Below are 22,754 nucleotides of genomic sequence, written 5' to 3'. Positions count from 1 at the left end.
TTGGAATATTATGCAGCCTTAAAGAAAGATGGAGACTTTACCTCTTTCATGTTTACATGGATGGAGCTGGAACATATTCTTCTTAGCAAAGTATCTCAGGAATGGAAGAAAAAGTATCCAATGTACTCAGCCCTACTATGAAGCTAATTTATAGCTTTCACATGAAGGCTGTAACCCAACTATAGCACAAGAGTATGGGGAAAGGGCCAAGGGAGGGGGGAAGTTAGGGTGGACGGAGGGTAATGGGTGGGGCCACACCTATGGTGGTGCATCTTAGAATGGGTACAGGCGAAACTTACTAAATGCCGAATACAAATGTCTACATACAATAATTAAGAAAATGCCATGAAGGCTACGGTGAACAGTTTGATGAGAATATTTCAGATTGTATATGAAACCAGTACATTGTACCGCTTGATTGCACTAATGTACACAGCTATGATTTAACAATAAAAAAAGAAAAATTAAAAAAAAAAATTTACAGCCAAGGTTGAGATACTGTTATAAATGACACTTTGGGATGCTTAGCCATGACGGGAACGAGGGAAAACAACACCATAAAGCAGTAGTTCTCAACACTCTGTTGGAGGTTTATTAAAACATAGATTGCTGAACTTCACCCCCAGAGGTTCTGTTTTAGAAGGTCTCAGATGGGGCCTGAGAATGTGCTTTTTTATCAGGTTTCCAGGTGATGTTGATGCTGCTAGTACCTGGACCACACTTGTCTTGCAAACCACTGCCTTAATGAGATAAAAAAAGTGGAGGAATTTTTTTTTCTTTAAGATTTAAAACTCATGTAAAGGATATCATAGACCTGAGCATCCTTTAACATTCTTCTGTAAAAATGATTTTTAAGAGTTTTGTTTTTTTCTTTAATGGGGTCTTGCCGTGTCACCTAGGCTGGCCACTAACTCCTGGTCTCAAGCCATCATCTCCCCTCAGACTTCTACAGGCATAGTCCTTCTTAGCATTTCTTAGGAAGAGTAATAGCTGAGAAGAGCTTTCTGAGGCTAGTTAGCAAACCTTGATTTTCTGTACTTGACTATTTCATTTGTATGGGCTCACATTGAAATTGAAATTAATTTCCATATGATTCTAAACCATCTGAAAAGCAATTTTGCGGAAAAATGTATGTATACATATGTATACGTATGTATACGTATGTACTGTGTGTGCCAGGTTGCTCTTCCATTGTCCTGGATGGTTTGGAATTAAAACAACTAGGAACCAGAGATTCAGTTTAAATTTGTTAACACCTCTTAGATGTCTGAGAAGTCATTTTCTCCTTTACATCTTTCTCCTATAAAATAGAATGAAATTAAAGTGCTTTGGGGTGGCGCCTGTGGCTCAGTGAGTAGGGTGCCAGCCCCATATACCAAAGGTGGTGGGTTCAAACCTGGCCCCAGCCAAACTGCAACAACAACAAAAAAATAGTCAGGCGTTGTGGTGGGCGCCTGTGGTCCCAGCTACTGGGGAGGCTGAAGCAAGAGAATCGCTTAAACCCAAGAGTTTGAGGTTGCTGTGAGCTGTGATGCCACAGCACTCTACCGAGGGTGACAAAGTGAGACTCTGTCTCAAAAAAAAAAAAAACTTTAAAAATAAAGTGCTTTGGTTTTTTCCTCATTGAAGCAAAAGAAGACTCAACCCCTGTATAAGGCCAAAGAAGCTTTAAAACAAAAATTCTTCTCATGGGCGACGCCTATGGCTTAAGGAGTAGAGCGCCGGCCCCATATACCAGAGATGGCAGGTTCAAACCCAGCCCTGGACAAAAACTGCAAAAAAAAAGAAAAAAACTTTCTCATGTTCTAAAACTTGGAGGATATACAATTTTTATGAGCAATTCAGTACGAACAATTATGGACTAAATTACGATAATCAGAATGGAGCAAAATGCTTTTCTGAAACTGATTCTCTTAGCTGTACACTAGATTTGTGCACTTCAGCTTGGTCATATTTCATATTTGAAATATGACCTGTATTATTTTAAAGGAGTATATCAAGGGCAGCGCCTGTGGTTCCGTTGGTAAGGCGCCGGCCCCATATACTGAGGGTGGTGGGTTCAAACCCGGCCCCGGCCAAACTGCAACCAAAAAAATAGCCGGGCGTTGTGGCGGGCGCCTGTAGTCCCAGCTACTCAGGAGGCTGAGGCAAGAGAATCGCCTAAGCCCAGGAGTTGGAGGTTGCTGTGAGCTGTGTGAGGCCACAGCACTCTACCGAGGGCCATAAAGTGAGACTCTGTCTCTACAAAAAAAAAAAAAAAAAGGAATATATCAATATCTTTTTTTTCTCCATTCCCTTACACCGTCAAGATCCGTATCTTTTAAGACAATATTGTAACTAGGAAATAATCTGTTGTGTTGTCAAAATAAAATATTCTTAAGAAATGCAGTTTCGAAAAAGTCAACATTATGTTCTATATTAGCTGGACATTGTGGCAGGCACCTGTAGTCTCAACTACTTAGAAGGCTGAGACAAGAGGATTGCTTGAGCCCAAGAGTTTGAGGTTGCTGTGAGCTACAACGCCCCAGCACTGTATCACTATATCAAATGTACCAAGGGCAGCATTGTGAAACTCTGTCTCAAAAAAAAAAAAAAAAACAAGAAAAAACATTGTTCTGTTATATTCTGAATCAGGAGTGATTCATTGAATAAAACTTTTAAGAGTGATTCTTTGAATAAAACCTTTGATCGTATTTTAAGTTTCAGTAGTGAGAAATGAAAAGTCCACGTTAAAATTTGGAAAAAATAATTATAAGTGAATTTTAGGTCCAAATTAGAAGTTTGATGTATTGTATTTATCCTCTCCTCAAATATTGTAGAGATAAAGTTTGTGGTAATAGGAGCCATTTTACTTTTTCCTGCATATAGCCTTTATAAATTTCCATGGAAAAAAGAAACTACTGTCTTTTCTCTTTACGGTATATACCTGTATTATTTCAGATAATAGACATTTTTAGAAGTATCAAAATAGTTATTGTTATTTAGATTCAACAATTTACTCAAAGGCCAAAATTGTTTTATAAATTTATTCTCATTCTTACTATTTTGAAGGGAGGAGAGGATATATTTTTGCTTTTTTGAATAGCAAATAGTCATTTAAACCTCTCAGGGATACCCTTAATAATTTAAGTAGAGATGATAAAATTTCCATTTTGAAAGGGATAGATGACTTAGATTATGTTACAGAGTACTTTTGGAGAGTTCATGTTTTTATTGCTATTTCTTGGTCTCAGCTTATTTTTAAAATTTTAGTTCTGCTATTGAATGTCTCATGTAGAAAGTAGCCACAGTCATGATAATGAGGAAACATGGGAATTTTTGATCTTACAAGAGGTGTGAAAATTGTAAGTGCATATAGGACGCGTTAGGAATTTGCTCCTCAGATTCTCAGTAACAGTGAGAAAGCTTCCCTTACTATCATATCCTTGACCCAGTCATTGGAGTTGGATTACTGAGGCAAAGCAGAAGGCATATACACTTAAGCCTGTATCTGTCCCAGTTTTGCTGGATCAGTTGATGTAGTACATGTCCACTGTAATCATGTGGAGAAATAAATCCTTCCCTATTTATAAAAAGGGGGATAATAACAGTGCCTGTCTCGTAATGTTACACACATAAAGTCCTTAGACTTGCACATAGTAAGAAGCCAATGTTAGTTATATTACTAAAATTTGTTGAAAACACTATTAGATCCAGAAGACATTAGGAACTACTATTAGTTACTGACATACTTGGCCAAACTGTGTTTGTTTGTTTGTTTTGAGACAGAGTCTCACTATGTTGCCCTCGGTAGAGTGCCGTGGCATCCTAGCAACCTTAAACTTTAGGGACTACGGGCACCCGCCACAACACCCGGCTAAGTTTTTTTCATTGCAGTTGTCATTGTTGTTTAGCTGGCCCAGGCTGGGTTTCAACTTGCCAGCCTGGGTGTATGTGGCCGACGCCCTACCCACTGAGCTACGTGTGTGGCCTTGGCCACACTGTTTAACATGTTATTAGTGCAATTTTTAATAATGATAAAGGCACCTAGTATACTCTCATTTCTAAGGAGTCTTTGCCCATTACCTGCCAAAGTTGGCCTTACTTGCTCCCGCCCTTCCCTCTACCTCCCCACCCCCCACAAAACCTAGAGCCATCCATTACTCTATAATGATAACTGGCTAAGTAAGTTTTAAATTAGTTGTTAGAGTTAGAGATCTTCTTTCATTCATAGTTCTCATTCCTCAAATTCAAACAACCACTTGATATGTTTTTAGGATTATAAAAACAATCTCACTTTTTGAAGAAAATATGCCATTTTATGTGTGTCAAGTTACCACTGAAAATACGTTTTATTAACTATGTCTAAGGAGTCGATTTTACTTCCTTTACCTAAACAAAACATCATTCTAAAAGAATTTTGACACTAAATCTGGCCAACATTTATTTCTATTTACTTTATTGAACACTGGTCAAAATTGGACTTTGTATAGCAGTTTCTGATATAGAAGAAAATTTTATTCATGTGGGTGTTTTGTTTTGTTTTCTGAACTCCCAGAGCAGGTATATACCTGGATATGATTTGTACATACTTCATGTAAGCTAATTTACATACTTACCTTTCCTGATCTTTCGGTTTTCTTTTTAAAGGACAGCTTCCAGAAAAGGGGTTGGTAATACTTGTATATATTTTATTTCTATATTTCTTCTGCTTTAATTCTGCTTATTACATACTCCTGTCTTCATTAACTAAAAAAATCATGAGTTCACTATTAAGTTTCATCTCGTTTCCTTTTGGTTAACTAGTTACCTGTGGAAGGGGCACAGGAACAGCAGACAGATTCCACCAAGGGGAGATGCCTGAGGAGAACTGTCAGTGTCCCTTCCGAGGGTCAGTTTCCTGAATACCCACCAGAGGGCGCCACGAAACTGGGTAAGCTAATGCAAAAAGGAAAGAAATTACCAGCTTTTATCTGATTGTGTGTGGAGTCGTTACTGTTACAGTAAAACAAAACATTCTGTATTTATTGTTATATAAGTGTGTTGAAATCAATACCATGTAAATCGAGAGTTAGAGGTCATTAGAGAGTTCTGTTCTTTATAAACAAATGACAGCAAAGTTATTTTTTAGAGAGAGAATTTATCCGAATGTTCATAAGGTTGCTTACTATTTAGGCCTAGCCAGATTACATGATGATGTATTGTTTCTGGGTTTCTTGCTCAGCCCTAGGTTTTGAAAGAGCATTAGGTGTTTTTTTCCCCCCACTCTGGCACATTAGATGATCCTGTTGAAACACTGAGGTGCATAAGGGATCCCATATATGTGGAAACTTAGTATTACTGAGTGGTTTGTACAATGTAATATCAGATTAAGCTAACTTAGCTGAACTAATTTTATGCATAAGTCATATGCAGGACTATGGTTGGAGTAGGTGACAAAAGGGAGAAATTAAAGACATTCCACTTCTCTTAGTACGTTGTAAAGGAATTAATGTCACTATCAAAGCAGCTAGCTTTTTCCTCATTTCCTACCAAAGGTATTCTGTGAGATGCTTTTCATTTTTATCCCTGGATATTTAAATAATCAGATTGGTCAGATAACTTTAAGGACATAAAATTAAGATTAAATTAAATAATGAATAAATTTGAAAAGTAGAGATTGCTTTGGTGCTCTGCATTGTTGTATTATTATTTGCTTAGTAAACTTGTAGTGATAGACATTTGGTAGGTAGAGAAAATAGAATCATTCATTACCTCTATAGTGATCAAATGGATAATTCTCTGATTTTGGTGTGTCTTCTAAAATCGGGGTTTAGTTTGGGGTTTCAGGGTGGAGCTGCCTTTTCCCTCATTTTCTAAGTGTAACCCAGAACTCTTGGTTAGAATTTGAATAATTTACTTTTCTTTTTTTTTTTTTTTTTGTAGAGACAGAGTTTCACTTTATGGCCCTCGGTAGAGTGCCGTGGCCTCACACAACTCACAGCAACCTCCAACTCCTGGGCTCAAGCGATTCTCTTGACTCAGCCTCCCAAGTAGCTGGGACTACAGGCGCCCGCCACAACGCCCGGCTATTTTTTGGTTGCAGTTTGGCCGGGGCCGGGTTTGAACCCGCCACCCTCGGTATATGGGGCCGGCGCCTTACCAACTGAGCCACAGGCGCTGCCCCAATTTACTTTTCTTTTTATCCTGTGTAACAGTTGTTGCTTTTCTTTTTCTTTTTTTTTAAATTATTATTTATTTATTTTGCAGTTTTTGGCTGGGGTTGGGTTTGAACCCGCCACCTCAGGCATATTGGGCCGGCGCCCTACCCCTTTGAGCCACAGGCGCCGCCCCAGTTGTTGCTTTTCTAAGAATAAGTCAGGTTGGCAAATATATTTTTCTAAGGAGTTATACTTGGAGAAAAAAAATTTTCTCTCATCTTATTTCTATTGTACTTCTTCATCATGTGTTGAAATCAGTTTAGGTGTGGGCCTAAATTCTATTGAAAACCTGTCTGGGTGTAACCATTTTATAACCTCTTCATATTTCACATACAACTTCTATGTGAACTGAATTGGCTTAGAGTAACCTTTCAGCAGCTTTGCTTTCATTACTTGTAATGTTATGTTGATGACTATCTTTACTAATTCTCTAGGAAACTTTGTTCAAGTTTTGACCTGCTAAACTCAATGAATTTTTGAGGAAGTGCAATTATAATTGGAATAATTATTATTAGACTTTTATTTCTAGGAGAACTGTATAGTAAATTACTAAATACCTGTATGTTCCGTGTACTGGTCCCAAAGACAGACGTCACTAAGATGAAGTGACAAAGGTGTGTGGTCTAGAGCGAATGCTCTATCTTTTTTCCTTTCCAAGTCTAGTAGCCATCCTGACTCATGTCAGTCCATAATCATTTTCAGAGTGGATATTCTAAGTCCATACTAGAAGCTATCCTTATAGTAAATATTAAAGAGGGAAAGACTACTTCTATAGCCATTCTTCTTTACATGCCAATCTAATCTTGAATTGGGTGTTTACTCTGTGATTCTGTGTTTATCGCTTAGTAATTTGTCTTTAGGCAAAATTTCCTGCTGTCAAATATTTCATTGAGTAATTGCTATATATGTAACGTTCTGTGCCAGTCCCTAGAATGAAAAGAGGTATAAGATTTCTGCTTTTAGAAGATTTTCTATGGAGTTAGCAGGACAGAATGAATACACATAGAAACAAAAATATAAGTTGGTATATAAAAATCAATTGTATACTGCATACTAGCAACAAACTGCAAATGTAAAATTTTAAATATACCATTTATCATAGCATCACAATAACAAATTTCTAGGGAGAAAAATTTACTGAAAGATGTGCAATACTTCCATGTAGATAACTGTAAAACATAATCAAAAGAAAATGTGCAGGGCGGCGCCTGTGGCTCAGTTGGTGGGGCGCCGGCCCCATATACCAAGGGTGGCGGGTTCAAACCCGGCCCCGGCTGAACTGCAACAAAAAAATAGCCCGGCGTTGTGGCGGGCGCCTGTAGTCCCAGCTACTCAGGAGGCTGAGGCAAGAGAATCGCTTAAGCTCAAAAGTTGGAGGTTGCTGTGAGCTATGTGATGCCATGGCACTCTACCGAGGGCCATAAAGTGAAACTCTGTCTCTACAAAAAAAAACAAACAAAAAACAAACAAAGAAAATGTGCAGTAAAAAAGATTGAAAAAAAATAAATGGAGGGCTGTACTATTATCATGATTTAGAATACTTAATATTATCTGTCAGTTCTCTTTACGATCAAAATTCAACATGGTATTCCACCCATCACCACTACCACCACCACTACACACATTGGCAAATTGATTCTAAAAATCACATAGAAATGCTATAGACAAAGAATAGCCAAGATTGAAGAAAACAAGGTGATAAGACTTAACATACTAGTATCAAGACCTATTTAAGTCTGGATGTGGTGGCTCACTCCTGTAATCCTAGTACTCTGGGGGGCCGAGGCTGATGGATTACTTGAGCTCAGGAGTTCAAGACCCACCTGACCAAAAGCTAGACCCTGTCTCTAAAATTAGAAAGAAAAAAAAAAAAAATAGCCAGGTGTTGTGGCAGGAGCCTGCAGTCCCAGCTATTCAGATGGCTGAGGCAAGAGAATCACTTGAACCCAAGCATTTAAGGTTGCTGTGAACTATGAAGCCGTGGAACTCTACCCAGGACAATAAGGTGAGACACTATCTAAAAATAAAAAAGAAAGAAAGAAAGATCTATTTAAAAAGTACAGAAAGGTGTTGATGGAAGAATAGACAGACTAGTGAAACAGAAGGGAGAGACCTAGGTGATCTCACTTATATATGTACATTTGATGTGACCAAGGGAGCCCTGCAGAGAGCAGGGAGGGAAAGATGATCTTTCCAATCACTGGAGCTGGGTCAATTTGATATCTTTGTGGGGAGTGAGGTGTAATTGACCCCTGCCTTACACATAACAAAATTTATTCCAAATTGCATTATAGATCTGAATGATAGGTAACATGTTAAAACTTCTAGAAATAATGTAGAGGATATTTACATAATTTGGGATAGGGAAAGATTTCTTAAACAGAATACCAAAAAAAAAAATGCCTGTCATAATGGAAATAATTGATAAATTGGACTATATTAAGATTAAGAAGTCTTTTTATTAAGACACCATTAAGAGAATGAAAGGAAACTGTAGAGTAAGGGAATATATTTGTAACACATAAGAAAGGACTTTTAACTTCGTAAACGGTCTGTGAAGCTAGTGAATGATGCCCCATGATCATATCAATGTACACAGCTATGATTTAATAAAAAAAAAAAAAGGACTTTTATTCTATAAAAAGCCTTTTTGGTAGAAAAATAAGCAAGAGGATTGAACATGTATTTCACTGAAGAGTTTACTAAAGAACAGACACATTATAGTACATACTATGTGATTTTGTTTATATGAAGCTCAAAACAGACAAAACTAATCTGTGGTGTTAGATGTTAGGATGATGATTATTGGGGGGAGGAGGCATGAATAATGCTTAGAAGGAATATGGAAGCAGTTTCTGTTGTGCTATTCATGTTCTGTTTATTGCCCTGGGTAGGGATTACACAGGTATGTTCGCTTTGTAATAATTCATTGAGTATATGTGTATTGTGCTTAAGAGAAAAAATGGAGAAGAAAAATAAGCTAGATTATGCCGTCAAATAAGTGCTCTAAACTAAATACGAAGGATATGGTACAAATGGTTAAGAACTATAATCAGTTCTGTTCTATGTTACTGAGTGGGCAACTAAGGACTAAAAAAACTCACTGGATTTAGCGACATTAGATTCTTAGTGAGTTTAGGAATAGCAGTGTCAGTGGGATGTGGTAGCACAAGGCATACTGAAATGGTTTGAAAAGGTTAAATAAGGAAATTAAAACAGCAGATGAGGACAATTCCTTTTAAAAGTTTGCCTGTGAAAAGCTGACAGGATGATAGACACTCTAAAAAAATTTGAGTGTCTGAATGATCGAGTAGGGACAAGTGAATGAAAAGAAGGAAGGTAAAGAACTAAGTTAATCAGTCATATGGTGACAGTGGTGGTATAGCGACAGTGATTACTACCTTACTACAACTCTCTTAAAACTTAAAGTAATCTACTAATTGGTCCCCTCTATTTCTTCTGGCTCTGAATTTGATAGATAATGAATGAAACTAGCAGACCCACCAAGAATTAACCATATTAGGATATAGTTGGTTCCTATTTTCTTTTCTGGAATGTAATTTACATTTTATAGCTAACCAAAATTTCATCCATCCCTGGGTTGGATGAGGGGAAGGAAGGCTTTTAAGAGGCTGTAAGTTTCAAACAGGTGGTTTCTCCAATAGACCTGAAAAGCAATTTTTTAATTCTCTCTGTCCTCATAAAAGCATTCTTTTTGTTTCTCCTTTTTAAAAATCAATTACTAAGTGACACTAACAGTGTAAACAAGGCAGGGAGAAAGTGCTTTTACACTTGAAATTTATGTTCTCTGGAGTATTTTTTTTGTTTGTTTTGTTTTTTCATTTTCTTTTTCTTTTTTTAGATTGTTGGAGAAGGAGTATTGTTTTTAGATTATTTCAATGAAAATACTAGATTCATTTGAACAAAATTTGTTGATACACCTACTCACCCGCAGCAGACATATGCATGTTATATTTATAAAAAAATTTGTTGATGGCTGTCCATAGTCCATGTTATTATTGTGGCATATTACATTGTATGGCTTATATTGATATTTTTTGTTCAAAAAGCCATTCATTTATGCAGTCAGTAGTTACCGAGTGCCAACTATGTGCCAGATTTTGCTGTAGGAGCTCAGGATTAACAGTGAAAATAGACAAAAATCTCCCTCCCTTCATAGAACTTACATTCTATTGAGAAGTGATAGACAATAAGTAGGAGTAAAAAGTAAAATAAGCACATACTGTGCTACATGGTAACAAATACAAAGGAAAAAATAAAATAGGGAACAGGGATAGAAAAAGTCAAGGAATTTTAATTTTAGCTCAGGTGACCAAAGAAGGCTTCATTGACATTTGAACAAAGATCTGATGAAAAATGGGGATATGGATACCTGGGGGTGAGGAGATCCACCCAGGGAAATGGTATAAAGTGGGAATATGTTTGGAGTGTTCTAACAGCATAGGTGCCAGGAGTGGAATGAACAACTTTGCGGAGGGCACAGGAGTAGGAGATGGTATCATTGATCTCATAGGCAACCAGACCATGATGTCATAAGGGCTTTGACTTTTACTCTGTGAGATAGGAAACCCCTGGCTTCTCATATTGAGAGTAGGAGTATAAGAACAGGAGTCCAAAGACCAATTAGAATGCTATTGAAAGAATCTAGACAGGCACAATGTGGGGCAGAATGGTAATAGTGGAAGAGCTAAAAAATAATCAGATTCTGGATATATTTGTAAATTTCATCAGAATTTGCTTACTAGATTGGATGTGAGAAACGAGAAACAGAAGAATCAATAATATTGGCTAGAATAGCTAGAGAAATAAAGTTATTGGTTTTTTTTGTTTTTTTTTTTTTTTTTTTTAAGTGGGAAGACTGTTGGAGAAACAAATTTGAAGGTGTGATTGACCAGAAGCTCAATTTGGGAACTATTAAGTTTGAAGGTCTTACTATACAACCAAGTAGAATATGGGTCTTGAAATAAGGAAGAAGTAAAGAATATAAATTGCAAACCTTTAGCACATAGATAATGTTTGAAGCCCTGAGATTTTTTAAATTACTATTTCAGTACATATAAGGGGTGGGGTACAAGTGGTTTTGTGTTACATGGGTGAATTGTATAGTGGAGAAGTCAGGGCTTTTAGTGTACCATCACCTGAATAGTGTACATTGTACCAAATAGGTAATTTTTGATCCCTCATTCTTCTTCCACCCTTTCCCCTGTGAATCTCCAAAGTCTATTATACTACTGTATATGACCACATGTGTATACCTATCATTTAGATTTCACTTTTAATTGAGTACATGTGGTATTTGTTTTTCTGTTCCTGAAATACTTCATTTAAGATAAAGGCTTTCATCCAAGTTGCTGTAAAAGACATTATTTCATTCTTTTTTGTGGCTGAGCAGTAATCCATGGGGGAGGGGTACATGTATGTGTATATGCCCCACATTTTCTTTATCTACTCATCAGTTGATGGGCACTCAGCTTGATTCCATACTTTTGCAATTGTGAATAGTGCTGCAATAAAACCTACAAGTGCATGTGTCTTTTTGTTATAATGACTTATTTTACTTTTCAAGGGTACTCAAACTTTTTAAACAGGGGGCCAGTTCACTGTCCCTCAGACTGTTGGAGGGCCAGACTATAGTTAAAAAAAAAAAAACTATGAACAAATTCCTATGCACACTGCACATATCTTATTTTGAAGTAAAAAAACAAAACAGGAACAAATACAATCATACAGCTTGTGGTCGGCGGGCTGTAGTTTGAGGACCCCTGCTAGGTAAATACCCTGTAGTGGCATTGCATGATTGAATAGTAGGTCTACTTTCAGTTCTTTGAGGAATCTCCATACTGTTTTCCATAGAGGTTGTGCTAATTTACATTCTTACCAACAGTGTATAAGTGTTCCCTTTTTACTACATATATGCCAACATCTATTGTTTTTTGACTTTTTAATAATAGCTATTCTGACAGAGATGTGGTATCTCATTGTGGTTTTCATTTCCCTGATGATTAGTGATGTTGAACATTTTTTCATATGTTTGTTGGCCATTTGTATAAGTTTTATTGAAAAATTTCTCTTGATGTCATTTGTTCACATTTTAATTGGGGTTATTTTTTATTTGAGTTCCTTGTGGATTCTAGAGTCCTTTATCAGATGTATGATTTGCCAATGTTTTCTCCCATTCTGTAGGTTATCTATATGCTCTGTTTACTCTGTTGATTATTTCTTTTATTGTGCAGAAACTTTTTAGTTTAATTAAGTCCCATTTATTTGTTTTTGCTTTTGTTATATTTGCTTTTGGAGTCTTAGTCACAGATTCTTTGCCTAGGCTAAGGTCCAGTGGATTTTTCCTAAGTTTTCTTGTAGAATTTTTATGGTATAAGTTATTACATTTTAAGTCTTTAATCCATCTTGAGTTAATTTCTGTATATGATGAAAGGCAGGGATGCAATTGCATTCTTCTGCATGAGACTCTCCAATTTCCCTAACACTATTGAATAGAGCATCCCTTCTCCAGTGTACATTTTTGTCTACTTTGTTGAAAATCATTTGGTTTATGGTTTTATTTCTGGGTTCTCTACTTTGTTCCTTTGATCTGTGTATCTACTTTCATACCTTGCTGCTTTGGTTACTATCACCTCGTAGTATAATTGAAGTCAGAAGCCCCGAGATTGAATGATATTCCCAGGGGGATGTGTGTCTGTGGAAGACAGAAATCCAAAGACTTAACTAAGCCCTGCGACAACATTTAGAGATTTCGCAGATGAGCAAGCATGAGCAAAGGAAAAATGAAAATAAGAAAAAGATGAAAATACAGAATTCTGTTTCCAATTAAGTCGAGTTAAATGAATGTGGGGAGAAAGAGTGCTTGAGCAAAGAAGTTACTTCTCATTGACAAGAGTTCTCAGGGTCTTGCTTTCAGCAGTTTACAGATTACCAAACACACTAAAATTGACACAGATTTTGGTTCACCAAAATTTTTCCATTGAAAATGAAATGTTTTTTTAAGGCTCATAAGCATCTTGTCTAAAACACCCACTTCCAGGTTTAGAAAATCTAGAAAAACCTTTTTTCCCCTAGTAACAATATATAGATTTTGTTTTATTCATCAAAAGATTGTCTAAATTAAAGCCATGCAAATCATGGCTTGCTCACTTTTTAAAAGGAAATTATTTCTTCAGATGGTAGAGTTTTTTGTATGTACAGGCAATACTGGGGGGGTATATTAATGGACCATGTGAACTAGAATCAATAAATGTTCATTTTTGTTGTAAATCTAGCCTAGGAATTCAACTTTTTTAAAAAAACAAAACTATCAAATACCTTTTAAGAACTCTGAGAATGGGGGAAAGTGAAAGCTTAACAATAGACAACATTTTTGTGAACTTTATGGAAGAAAATTTTTTTCTATTAACTGCATACTACATAATGGCATAAATATGAACTGGGAATTCACCAATCTGCCTGTTGCATTTATTTCTTTTGCCATTCCAATAAAATGCATACTTTCATGCCCAAATGGGCAAACCAAATTATAAGTCTGAAATGTATAAGAATGTTTGTTTGTTTGCAGGTAAACCATAAACATGATCATAAAGCTGGTTTAATTAGAAAATGCCAAACATTCATTAGCCCGAGGCTTTTTTGGTTCTTACAAAGAAAGTTCAGATCTAAGTAGTAAACTCCAAATCAAATATCTAGTAACTCAAGGCTGCAGAGATTTCCTCCATTTTATCATGATCATAAAATCTTAGATTTACCCCATAGTCTTACTTATAGAATCTCTGGATATTTTTTAAAACTGTGCCTGTGACAGTAAATTTATTTCTTATCCTGGAGTCCTCAAAAACCCAGAAACATTTGGTAAGTGTATTTAAAATTATAATTTAACACAATATTCCTCTAATACACTCTAGCAAGCCTTAGGAAAGAATATATCAAAAGTCTCTAGACGTCAAAGCCAGCTATCCAAAATTATCATATTTATGTAAATAAAGAAGAAATCAAACAAGAAAGACACCAAAAAAGAAAATTAAATTGGGGGCAGCGCCTGTGGCTTAAAGGAGTAGGGTGCCAGCCCCATATGCCGGAGGTGGCGGGTTCAAACCCAGCCCCAACCAAAAAAAAAAAAAAAAAACAGCAAAAAAAGGGAAAAAGAAAGAAAATTAAATTTGGAAAACCTTTTTTTCTTTTTGAAAACATTTGAAAAAGCCAACTATTTCCCATTTTTCCCTAAGTTTATCGATCTAAGTGATAAAAATTTGAGAAAACTTGGAAGGAAGTGAATACTAAAACTATTCTCTAGAACTAAAACTGTTCTCTGCGGCTTTTATAAAATCATTATGAAGCATAAGCTTTTAATCAAAATATTAGACGATATTGATTATCCAGTCCTTAGTTTTAACTGTGACCCTATCTGTGATATTTTTTTCTATTGGGAAATCAGTTTCAGATCTTAGTCACAGTACCAAACCATAATTCTTCCTTCTAACCTGGAAGTGGAAGTTTGGATTCCTAATTTGCTCTTTTATTTTCCTTATCCTGGCACAACTGAAATTTGTTCATTTCTGTGAAGGTGGCTGCAAGTCAATGCTACCATTTATGGTTGTGCAAATTGTGCTGCCCAACTTACAGAGGCATGAGATCTTTGCAGCCTTAAGTTACTATATGTTTCAGTAACTACCAGTTCAATCTGAATTTGTGTTCCTGTCATTTGTCATTGTGATTTTAGTTACTTCATAAGATTTCCAGCAGATGGCAGTAAAGTATCTTAGATAAAAGATTCCCTTTCTAATTTATGGCAATTATTTGCATAGGTTGTTATCAGGGTTGCTGCTCTCAGTTTGTACATTCAAGTTCTGTGAGGACTGATGCGCCAAAGGACCAGAGTAGAGTCCTCTAATATGTGATACACAGGTTAGGGGCTCCTCTTAATCAGTCCTAAGGCAGTATTAATCTTCTTAAACCATTGAGGAGTTGGATAATCAGGTAGGAAGGGAGAATGAATGGTGTAGATAATCAGAAATGGTTTTTAGATTCAGACTAAACTTCTGGGGGAAAAACTGGCAGATTGAGCACAAACATCTTATTGTACTACTTCCAGAAACCTCACTAAATCTAGCAAAGGGATTTTTATTTATTTATTTATTTATTTTATTTTATTTTTTTGAGGCAGAGTCTCACTTTATCACCCTTGGTAGAGTGCTATGGCAGCTTACAGCAACCTCGAACTCTTGGGCTTATGTGATTCTCTTGCCTCAACCTCCCACGTAGCTGGGACTATAGGCGCCCGCCACAACACCTATTTTTTGTTGCAGTTGTCGTTGTTCAGCTGGCCCAGGCCTGATTCGAACCCACTAGCCTTGGTGTATGTGGCTGGCGCCATAACCACTGTGCTATGGGCGCCAACCCAGGGATTTTATTTTAAAGACAAAAATCCTTCAAAAATATGAAGAATAAGAAAGAAGAAAAGAGCTATACATACACACAAAAATTGAATGCAGAAAAGCAAGTAGAGTGTGGTAAGTGACATAGCTCACTTAAGAAAGACAGTCAGAACCTGGCAAGGAAGAAAGTGAAGAACCAGTCTGATTTTTACCATAGAATCTTCAGATACCTCAGGAATTGAGCCAGAAATCTGATAGTAAATCCCTAGGTTCCCCATTCCACTGAACAACTCCTGTTCCCACCTCTGCTGTAACATACAACTCCCAGGTGTGTTCTCTGAAGGAAAAAACCCGATGATATCTGGTTTGGGAGATACCAGGCAAAACTGAAAGCAGGACACTTTCCCATTGGTGGAGGAATTAAGTAAACATGTACATACTGAATGATGAGAATTCTCTGCCTTTCTTCTCTGACTTTCCTTTACTATCCAGGTAAGAGTTTTGAGGAGTACCATTTGGGGTATTTAGCCCAGGAGGAAAGATTTAAAGATATTGACTTTCCCAAGACTAGAAGACATCTGAAGTAAAGCTTCTAGCATGAAAGAGATTAAACCATACCAAAAGTAAAACAAACTAAAAAAAAAAAAAGATACAAAAACACTTGGAGGGTACAAAAACTAGGCAGGGAACATAAAACTTTTTAAAATTATAAATATTCTTAGAAAGATATTACATATATGAAACAAAAACTGTTATACAAAGCTAAAGAGCTTTTGTCTATTGAAAAGTTGTGACAAAATTCAGTAGAAGTGTTGGAAAATGAAATTGAGAACATATCTCAAAGTAAAGGAAAAGTGAAATAATTAGAGGATCAGTATGGGAAGTCTAGCATCAAAACAGTGTTTCTGGAAAAAGAAAAGAGGAGGAAAACACTAGAAGAATAATTTAAGAAAATTTCCATCATTGAAGGAGTATGAGTTCCCTGATAAGGCATACTTTGTGAAATTTGAAATTGTCTCTGGTGACAAAGAGACAGTCTTAACAGTCTTAACAACTTCCAAAGACTGGGAAATCAGATTACGTGCTAAGCATCAGAAAGGCTTCAGACTTCTTGTAAGCAGTATTAGAAAGTAAAGAACAATGGGGAATGCCCTCAAAATTCTGATGAAAAGTACTTTTCCAACTTAGAAGTCTGTACTATAGAATTCTATAGTTAACCATTAGTCTATATGAGGATAGCATACATTTTAGACATGCAAGATTTTAAAAAGATAACCTCTTATATACCATTCCTCCTGAAGCTAATGGAAGATATGTTTCACTAAGAATGAGGACAGGAGCTGAAACACAGAGGAAAGACAAAGGGAACCCTCAGGGGAATGCTGTAGAGAGAACCAAGTTAAACAACTCTGTAACATGTGTAGTTTGAAGACAACCATTTCAGCCTGGAGCAGCTCAGAAATCTGTAGTGAAGCACTTCTCCAGGAAGACAAAATCAATATGACAGCTAAATGAGTTTAAACATAGTAAGCAGATTCGGAGTTGAATTAATAATAAGCACATAAGAAATCTAAGCAAATGAATAACTAGACAATAGCTACAAGAGAAAAAAGTAGTTCAGGACATAGAGAATGCCTATATACATGTAATACTTTTCTACGTCTCAGGCATTTTCCATATATGAACTTCTTAACCCCTGTACACTCACAAAGTAGATACCGTTACTATGACTTTCAAAAGTAAAGAAACTGAGATGGAAAGGTTAAGTAAGTTGCCTAAAGGTAACATTTGAACCCAGGAAGTCTGCCTTCAGGATCTATGCTCTTGACCACTATGCTATATTCTACGTAGGATTTACTATGTGGCTGACTTCTTAATAGCATAAGTAGTCATAATATTGTTTGTCCTTACCGAAGTTACTATGTAACTATATAGGGAAGGTGAGAGAATAAGACATACATAGGTACCTAGTGGGATGTGGTAATGGAGGAGGAAAGGGTCAAATTCCCATCTTCCATACTGGAAGTTTAATAAATAGTGTCTAATATAGAAAAAAAAAATTTTTTTTTGAGACAGTATCACTATGCCACCCTCAGTAGAGTGCTATGGCATCACAGCTCACAACAACCTCAAACTCCTTGGCTTAAGTGATTCTCTTGCCTCAGCTTCCCAAGTAGCTGGGAATACAGGCGCCCCCGACAACACCTGGCTATTTTTTGGTTGTAGTTGTCATTGTTATTTGGCAGGCCCAGGCTGGGTTTGAACCCGCCAGCTCCGGTGTATGTGGCTAGTGCCCTAGCTGCTGAGCTAGAAAAAAATTTTTTTTTTTTTTGTAGAGACAGAGTCTCACTTTATGGCCCTCGGTAGAGTGCCGTGGCCTCACATAGCTCACAGCAACCTCTAACTCCTGGGCTTAAGCGATTCTCTTGCCTCAGCCTCCCGAGTAGCTGGGACTACAGGCACCCACCACAACGCCCGGCTATTTTTTGGTTGCAGTTTGGCCGGGGCCGGGTTTGAACCCACCACCCTCGGTATATGGGGCTGGCGCCTTACTGACTGAGCCATAGGTGCCGCCCTAGAAAAATTTTTAAATGTTGGTAAAGCTCTATTATTTAATATTTGATAGTTACTACCAAAAGAGTTGGCTGGAGAGATAAAAAGTAGTTGCTTCTGAGAAAGGAAAAGTTGTATAAGAGGAGAGCTAGGGATTGCTGTTTGTTTTAACAAGCCCTGTAGAACTACTAGACTCTAAACCGGGGGTCCTCAAACTGCGGTTTGCGGGCCACATGTGGCAGTGTGATTGTATTTGTTCCTGTTTTGTTTTTTTTTACTTCAAAATAAGATATGTGCAGTGTGCATAGGAATTTGTTCATAGTTTTTTTTTTTTTAAACTATAGTCCAGCCCTCCAACAGTCTGAGGGACAGTGAATTGGCCCCCTGCTTAAAAAGTTTGAGGATGCCTGCTCTAAACTATAGGCATATATTATTTTACTGACAAAGGAAAACTTAGATTTTGAAAATAGGGAAAAGGTATATACAGTTCATAGGAAAAAAAGCAAAATGCCATTTAAATAAGAAAAAGATTCTATACCTCATTTATAATAAAAGGAAGTTAAAATTAGAAGGAGCTGCTGGTTTTTACCTGTGAGATTAGCAGAAATTAAAATGTTCATTGCAAACATGTATTCTAGTATATTCATGCCAAATTGCTTTTATGGGTGGCAACTTCTGCAAGATACAATTTTGCAAAAACATCCATCCCCTCTGCCCTAGAGCAGCAGTCCACTTGTAAGAATTTATCCTGTAGATCTATTTGTACAGTCATTGCATCAGTTTTTATAATAACACAATAATAAGCACAATCTAAATATCCACCCATAGGAAATGATTTAAATAAATAAAACTAAATCTACATAGTGGGTTACTAGGCACCTATTAAAAAAATAGAGTAGTTCCATGCATATTAATATGAAATAATTTCCAGATACATTGTTAATAGAGGGAGAAAGTAGCTGCAGAAATGTGTATGTATATTATACTATGATTTGTGTAAGAAATACCACGTGTATAAATGTGTGTGTGTGTGCGTACTCTGGAACTGTTAGAAGATTTTAATAGTGGTTGTTTCTGAGGAGAGAACTGGAGACCTTGTGGATCAGAGCAAGAATGAGATAAACTTTTCATTTTATAACTCTTTTTAAGATGTTAATTTTTAATCAAATGAATGAGTTAATATTCCTAAATAATAATAGTAATGGCAATAATGCTGATAACTATAATGTACACAGCTATGATTTAGTACCAAAAATACTGATAACTATAATAATAAGAAAAGAGAAAGAGTGAGGAGAATGAACCTGTTTGTACTGATAGTACATTTCAGTACTTTATGATATATTTTTAAAAGGGAAAAAATGAATTAAAATCCTAAGGAATTAATTAGAAGGGTATATTATCTTGATGACAACCAGTTTTCTCACTCTCCAGTCATTAATTTGTAATAGGATTTTAAGTTCACCATTAAAACAACTTAGTTTTTATTTATCTATATTAAAAAAGAGAAATTGAATCTGACAAAATTAGACTAAACACTTCTTGACATTTTTAGGTTAGATATTATGATCTAGTACGTTATTAAAATAACCTGTTTTGGATGCCTTAGGAATATTAAAGCATGTATTTTTTTCACCTTGCCTCTGTGAAATAAAATGTAGCTGAAATAATGCTGGGGAACAGGTTTTCTGTGGATCATAAATGCCTATGATTTAATGTATAATTTTGATTATTCATATTGCCAAAGAATTCAAAGTCCAGAGACCACAATAGTAAAATATGAAAGAATTTGTTACAGATAGGTCTCCTATCAACTCATAGCAACCTTTCCTCACATAAGATCTGAGAATGCAGTTTTTCTTCCTTGGTTAGAAATATTTTATTGGGCTCGGTGCCTGTGGCTCAAGCAACTAAGGCGCCAGCCACATACACCTGAGCTGGTGGGTTCGAATCCAGCCCGGGCCTGCCAAACAACAATGGCGGCTACAACCATAAAATAGCTGGGCATTGTGGCAGGTGCCTATAGTCCCAACTACTTGGGAGGCAGAGACAGGAGAATCGCTAGAGCCCAGGAGTTGGAGGTTGCTTTGAGCTGTGATGCCACGGCACTCTACCCAGGGTGACGTCAAGCTTGAGGCTCTGTCTCAAAAAAAAAAAAAAGAAAGAAAGAATTTCTTTTTATTATGTTTCTTGTAGTGTTGGATAATTAGTCTCAAAAATAAAAAGAAAGAAATAATTTCTTCTTAATATGTTTCTTGTATTGTTGGATAATTAGAATTCAGAAGAATATCGGCAAGAAAACTTTTTTATAAGTCATTCTCCCAGTAATTTTAGTGATGAGCCTCACAAATATTAGATTAACCAAAAAATATTAGATAAACCAAATAATCTTCTTTTAGTGTTTTTTTGTTTGTTTGTTTGTTTGTTTGTTTGTAGAGACAGAGTCTCACTTCATGGCCCTGCGTGGAGTGCTGTGGCCTCACACAGCTCACAGCAACCTCCAACTCCTGGGCTTAAGCGATTCTCCTGCCTCAGCCTCCCGAGTAGCTGGGACCACAGGCACCCACCACAACGCCCGGCTATTTTTTGGTTGCAGTTTGGCCGGGGCCGGGTTTGAACCCGCCACCCTCGGTATATGGGGCTGGCGCCCTACCAACTGAGCCACAGGCGCCGCCCTCTTTTAGTGTTTAAAGTGGCTGCAGCTTCCCACTTTAGATTACAGATTTACAAATTTGTACGGAAAGAGAATAAATAAAATATGAACTGCAGGGTTACTGGACAAATTTTTTTTTTTCAGACTACCATTTTATGAATTCAGACTGCTTTCTAACATTCTATTATTTAGCATCATGTTAAGATTTTATTTATTTCTTTTTCCTCAAAATGTTGGGGAAATTTGTCTTTAGTATGTTCGTGTTTTGTTGTTTTTTTTTTATTGAGGCTCAGCATTTTTCACTTTTCCCTGTGAAGTAAAGCAAGTTTCCATGCTTGTTCAGTGCTAGTTATAACATCCTATTAGATTTAAGGTAATAGACATCAAACAGTTTTATAACTAAAAACAACTTCTCACTTTATTATTATAACTATTCATAAAATTTACTCAGTTTAGAAGCTAGAAAAGTTAAAAACCAAAGGAATTATTTCCAATTACATTCTTACTCCCTGAGCCAGTTAAATATCCTTCTTGAGTAACATGTTCTCAGTTTTCAATATATCAGCTAGTTCTGGCACTGATTGGCTACCTCAATTTTTCACCAACCTTTTCTTTATGCTCACTACCTAATAATTTTTTTTCTGTACATTGAAATCTGGTTTTATCTGCCATTGAAATTATCCCCAGTATCAGAAATGTGGTAAGTTTCATAATGTTAGTCCCCTCTTCTCTAGTTCTCCTGGATTTTTTTTTTTTTTTGCAGTTTTTGGCCAGGTCTGGGTTTGAACCCACCACCTCTGGCATATGGGGCTGTTGCCTACTCCTTTGAGCCACAGGCACTGCCCATTCTCCTGGATTTTTAATGATTGATTTTCCTTTAAATGCTTCCCTTTTTTACTTCTGTGACATTTTTTCCTCTATATCCTGGCCCACTGTACTTGTAGTATTTCCCACTTTTTAAATGCAGGTTTCTAAAAGTTTTATCCTCACCTTCTTCACTTGCTTTGTCCTTTCTCTGGAGTTGATTTCGCCTGTATTCGTGTTTCCAAGTACCATCTCTGTGCCAGTAACTTTTAAATCTCTAATTTTGGCTTCCACTTCTTCTCTTTTCTGTTCCAGACCTGAATTTCCAATTGGTCATCCAAACTTTTCTACCAAAACGTTCAAAACTGAAGTTGCTCTAACCTAGATTCAAATTTCATGTTTTCTCATCATCAACTCTGAGTTTCGGCTTCCTTGTCTAATGATATTTTTATTATGACTTGAAAGAAGAATGTAGGAGCAATAACAACTTTGATTGTGGTAAAATTTAATTCTCTGACTCTTATAAAATCAAGGAACCAATGAAATAATAGAGTAGATGTTTCTCATTTGCTTGGACAAATCAACCCAATAAAGAAATTTGAAGTGTGACATCTCAGAAAGAATTCTATCTCTGTATCTTGTGACTTGATTTGTTTTTTACATTTTCACTTGTAGTTTGGCAAATTCCTTTCTTCTAAAGTGCATTCATAATTCACCAGTCTGTTATATAATGAAGGTAGAAAGATGTGGATGAAGTTGTTTATAATGTTATGAATTTTATTTTGGAGACTTGACCTAGGTCCTTGACTGCCCAGGACCTTTCAGAAAGAAAGGAAAAATAAACTATTTGGATAAGTTGAGCAAAATTTAGTTAAATATTGTTTACTTTAATTGTATGCGTGTGCTATCATTTCTTTTTTGGTTGTCCAGGATTGGCTAAGCTGTTTATCAAAGCCTTTTAAGTTTATATTTCAAGCAGAATGATTTATAAATCATAGTGGTGGAAAATCTAGTTTAATTTGTGTGCAAACTTAGTTTGTTACCTATAGGGATGAAGTGTTTCTTTTGTTATGACCCCCTTGGTACCTACCTGCCAAGCTATCTCTATAGTAATAATACTTAACAAAGAAAGCTCCCCAGTTTTTTATAAAACTGTTGTGTTCA

The 22,754-nt window shown here is 36.4% G+C and overlaps 1 protein-coding gene across 4 annotated transcripts in view; it reads left to right on the top strand.

Moving 5' to 3' along the window:
- RASAL2 (RAS protein activator like 2) overlaps positions 1–22,754 on the top strand; it is a 445,700-nt gene that overhangs the window by 202,322 nt on the left and 220,624 nt on the right. For all 4 annotated transcript variants that reach the window (XM_053606502.1, XM_053606501.1, XM_053606500.1 and 1 more), the window contains exon 3: positions 4,786–4,912. In XM_053606502.1, coding sequence (XP_053462477.1) covers positions 4,786–4,912 — 127 coding nt within the window. The remainder of the gene's footprint in view (positions 1–4,785; positions 4,913–22,754) is intronic.

The sequence above is a fragment of the Nycticebus coucang genome, chromosome 10 (assembly GCF_027406575.1).
Source record: "Nycticebus coucang isolate mNycCou1 chromosome 10, mNycCou1.pri, whole genome shotgun sequence".
NCBI lineage: Eukaryota > Metazoa > Chordata > Mammalia > Primates > Lorisidae > Nycticebus > Nycticebus coucang.
This window is presented reverse-complemented; position numbering and strand designations above follow the sequence as displayed.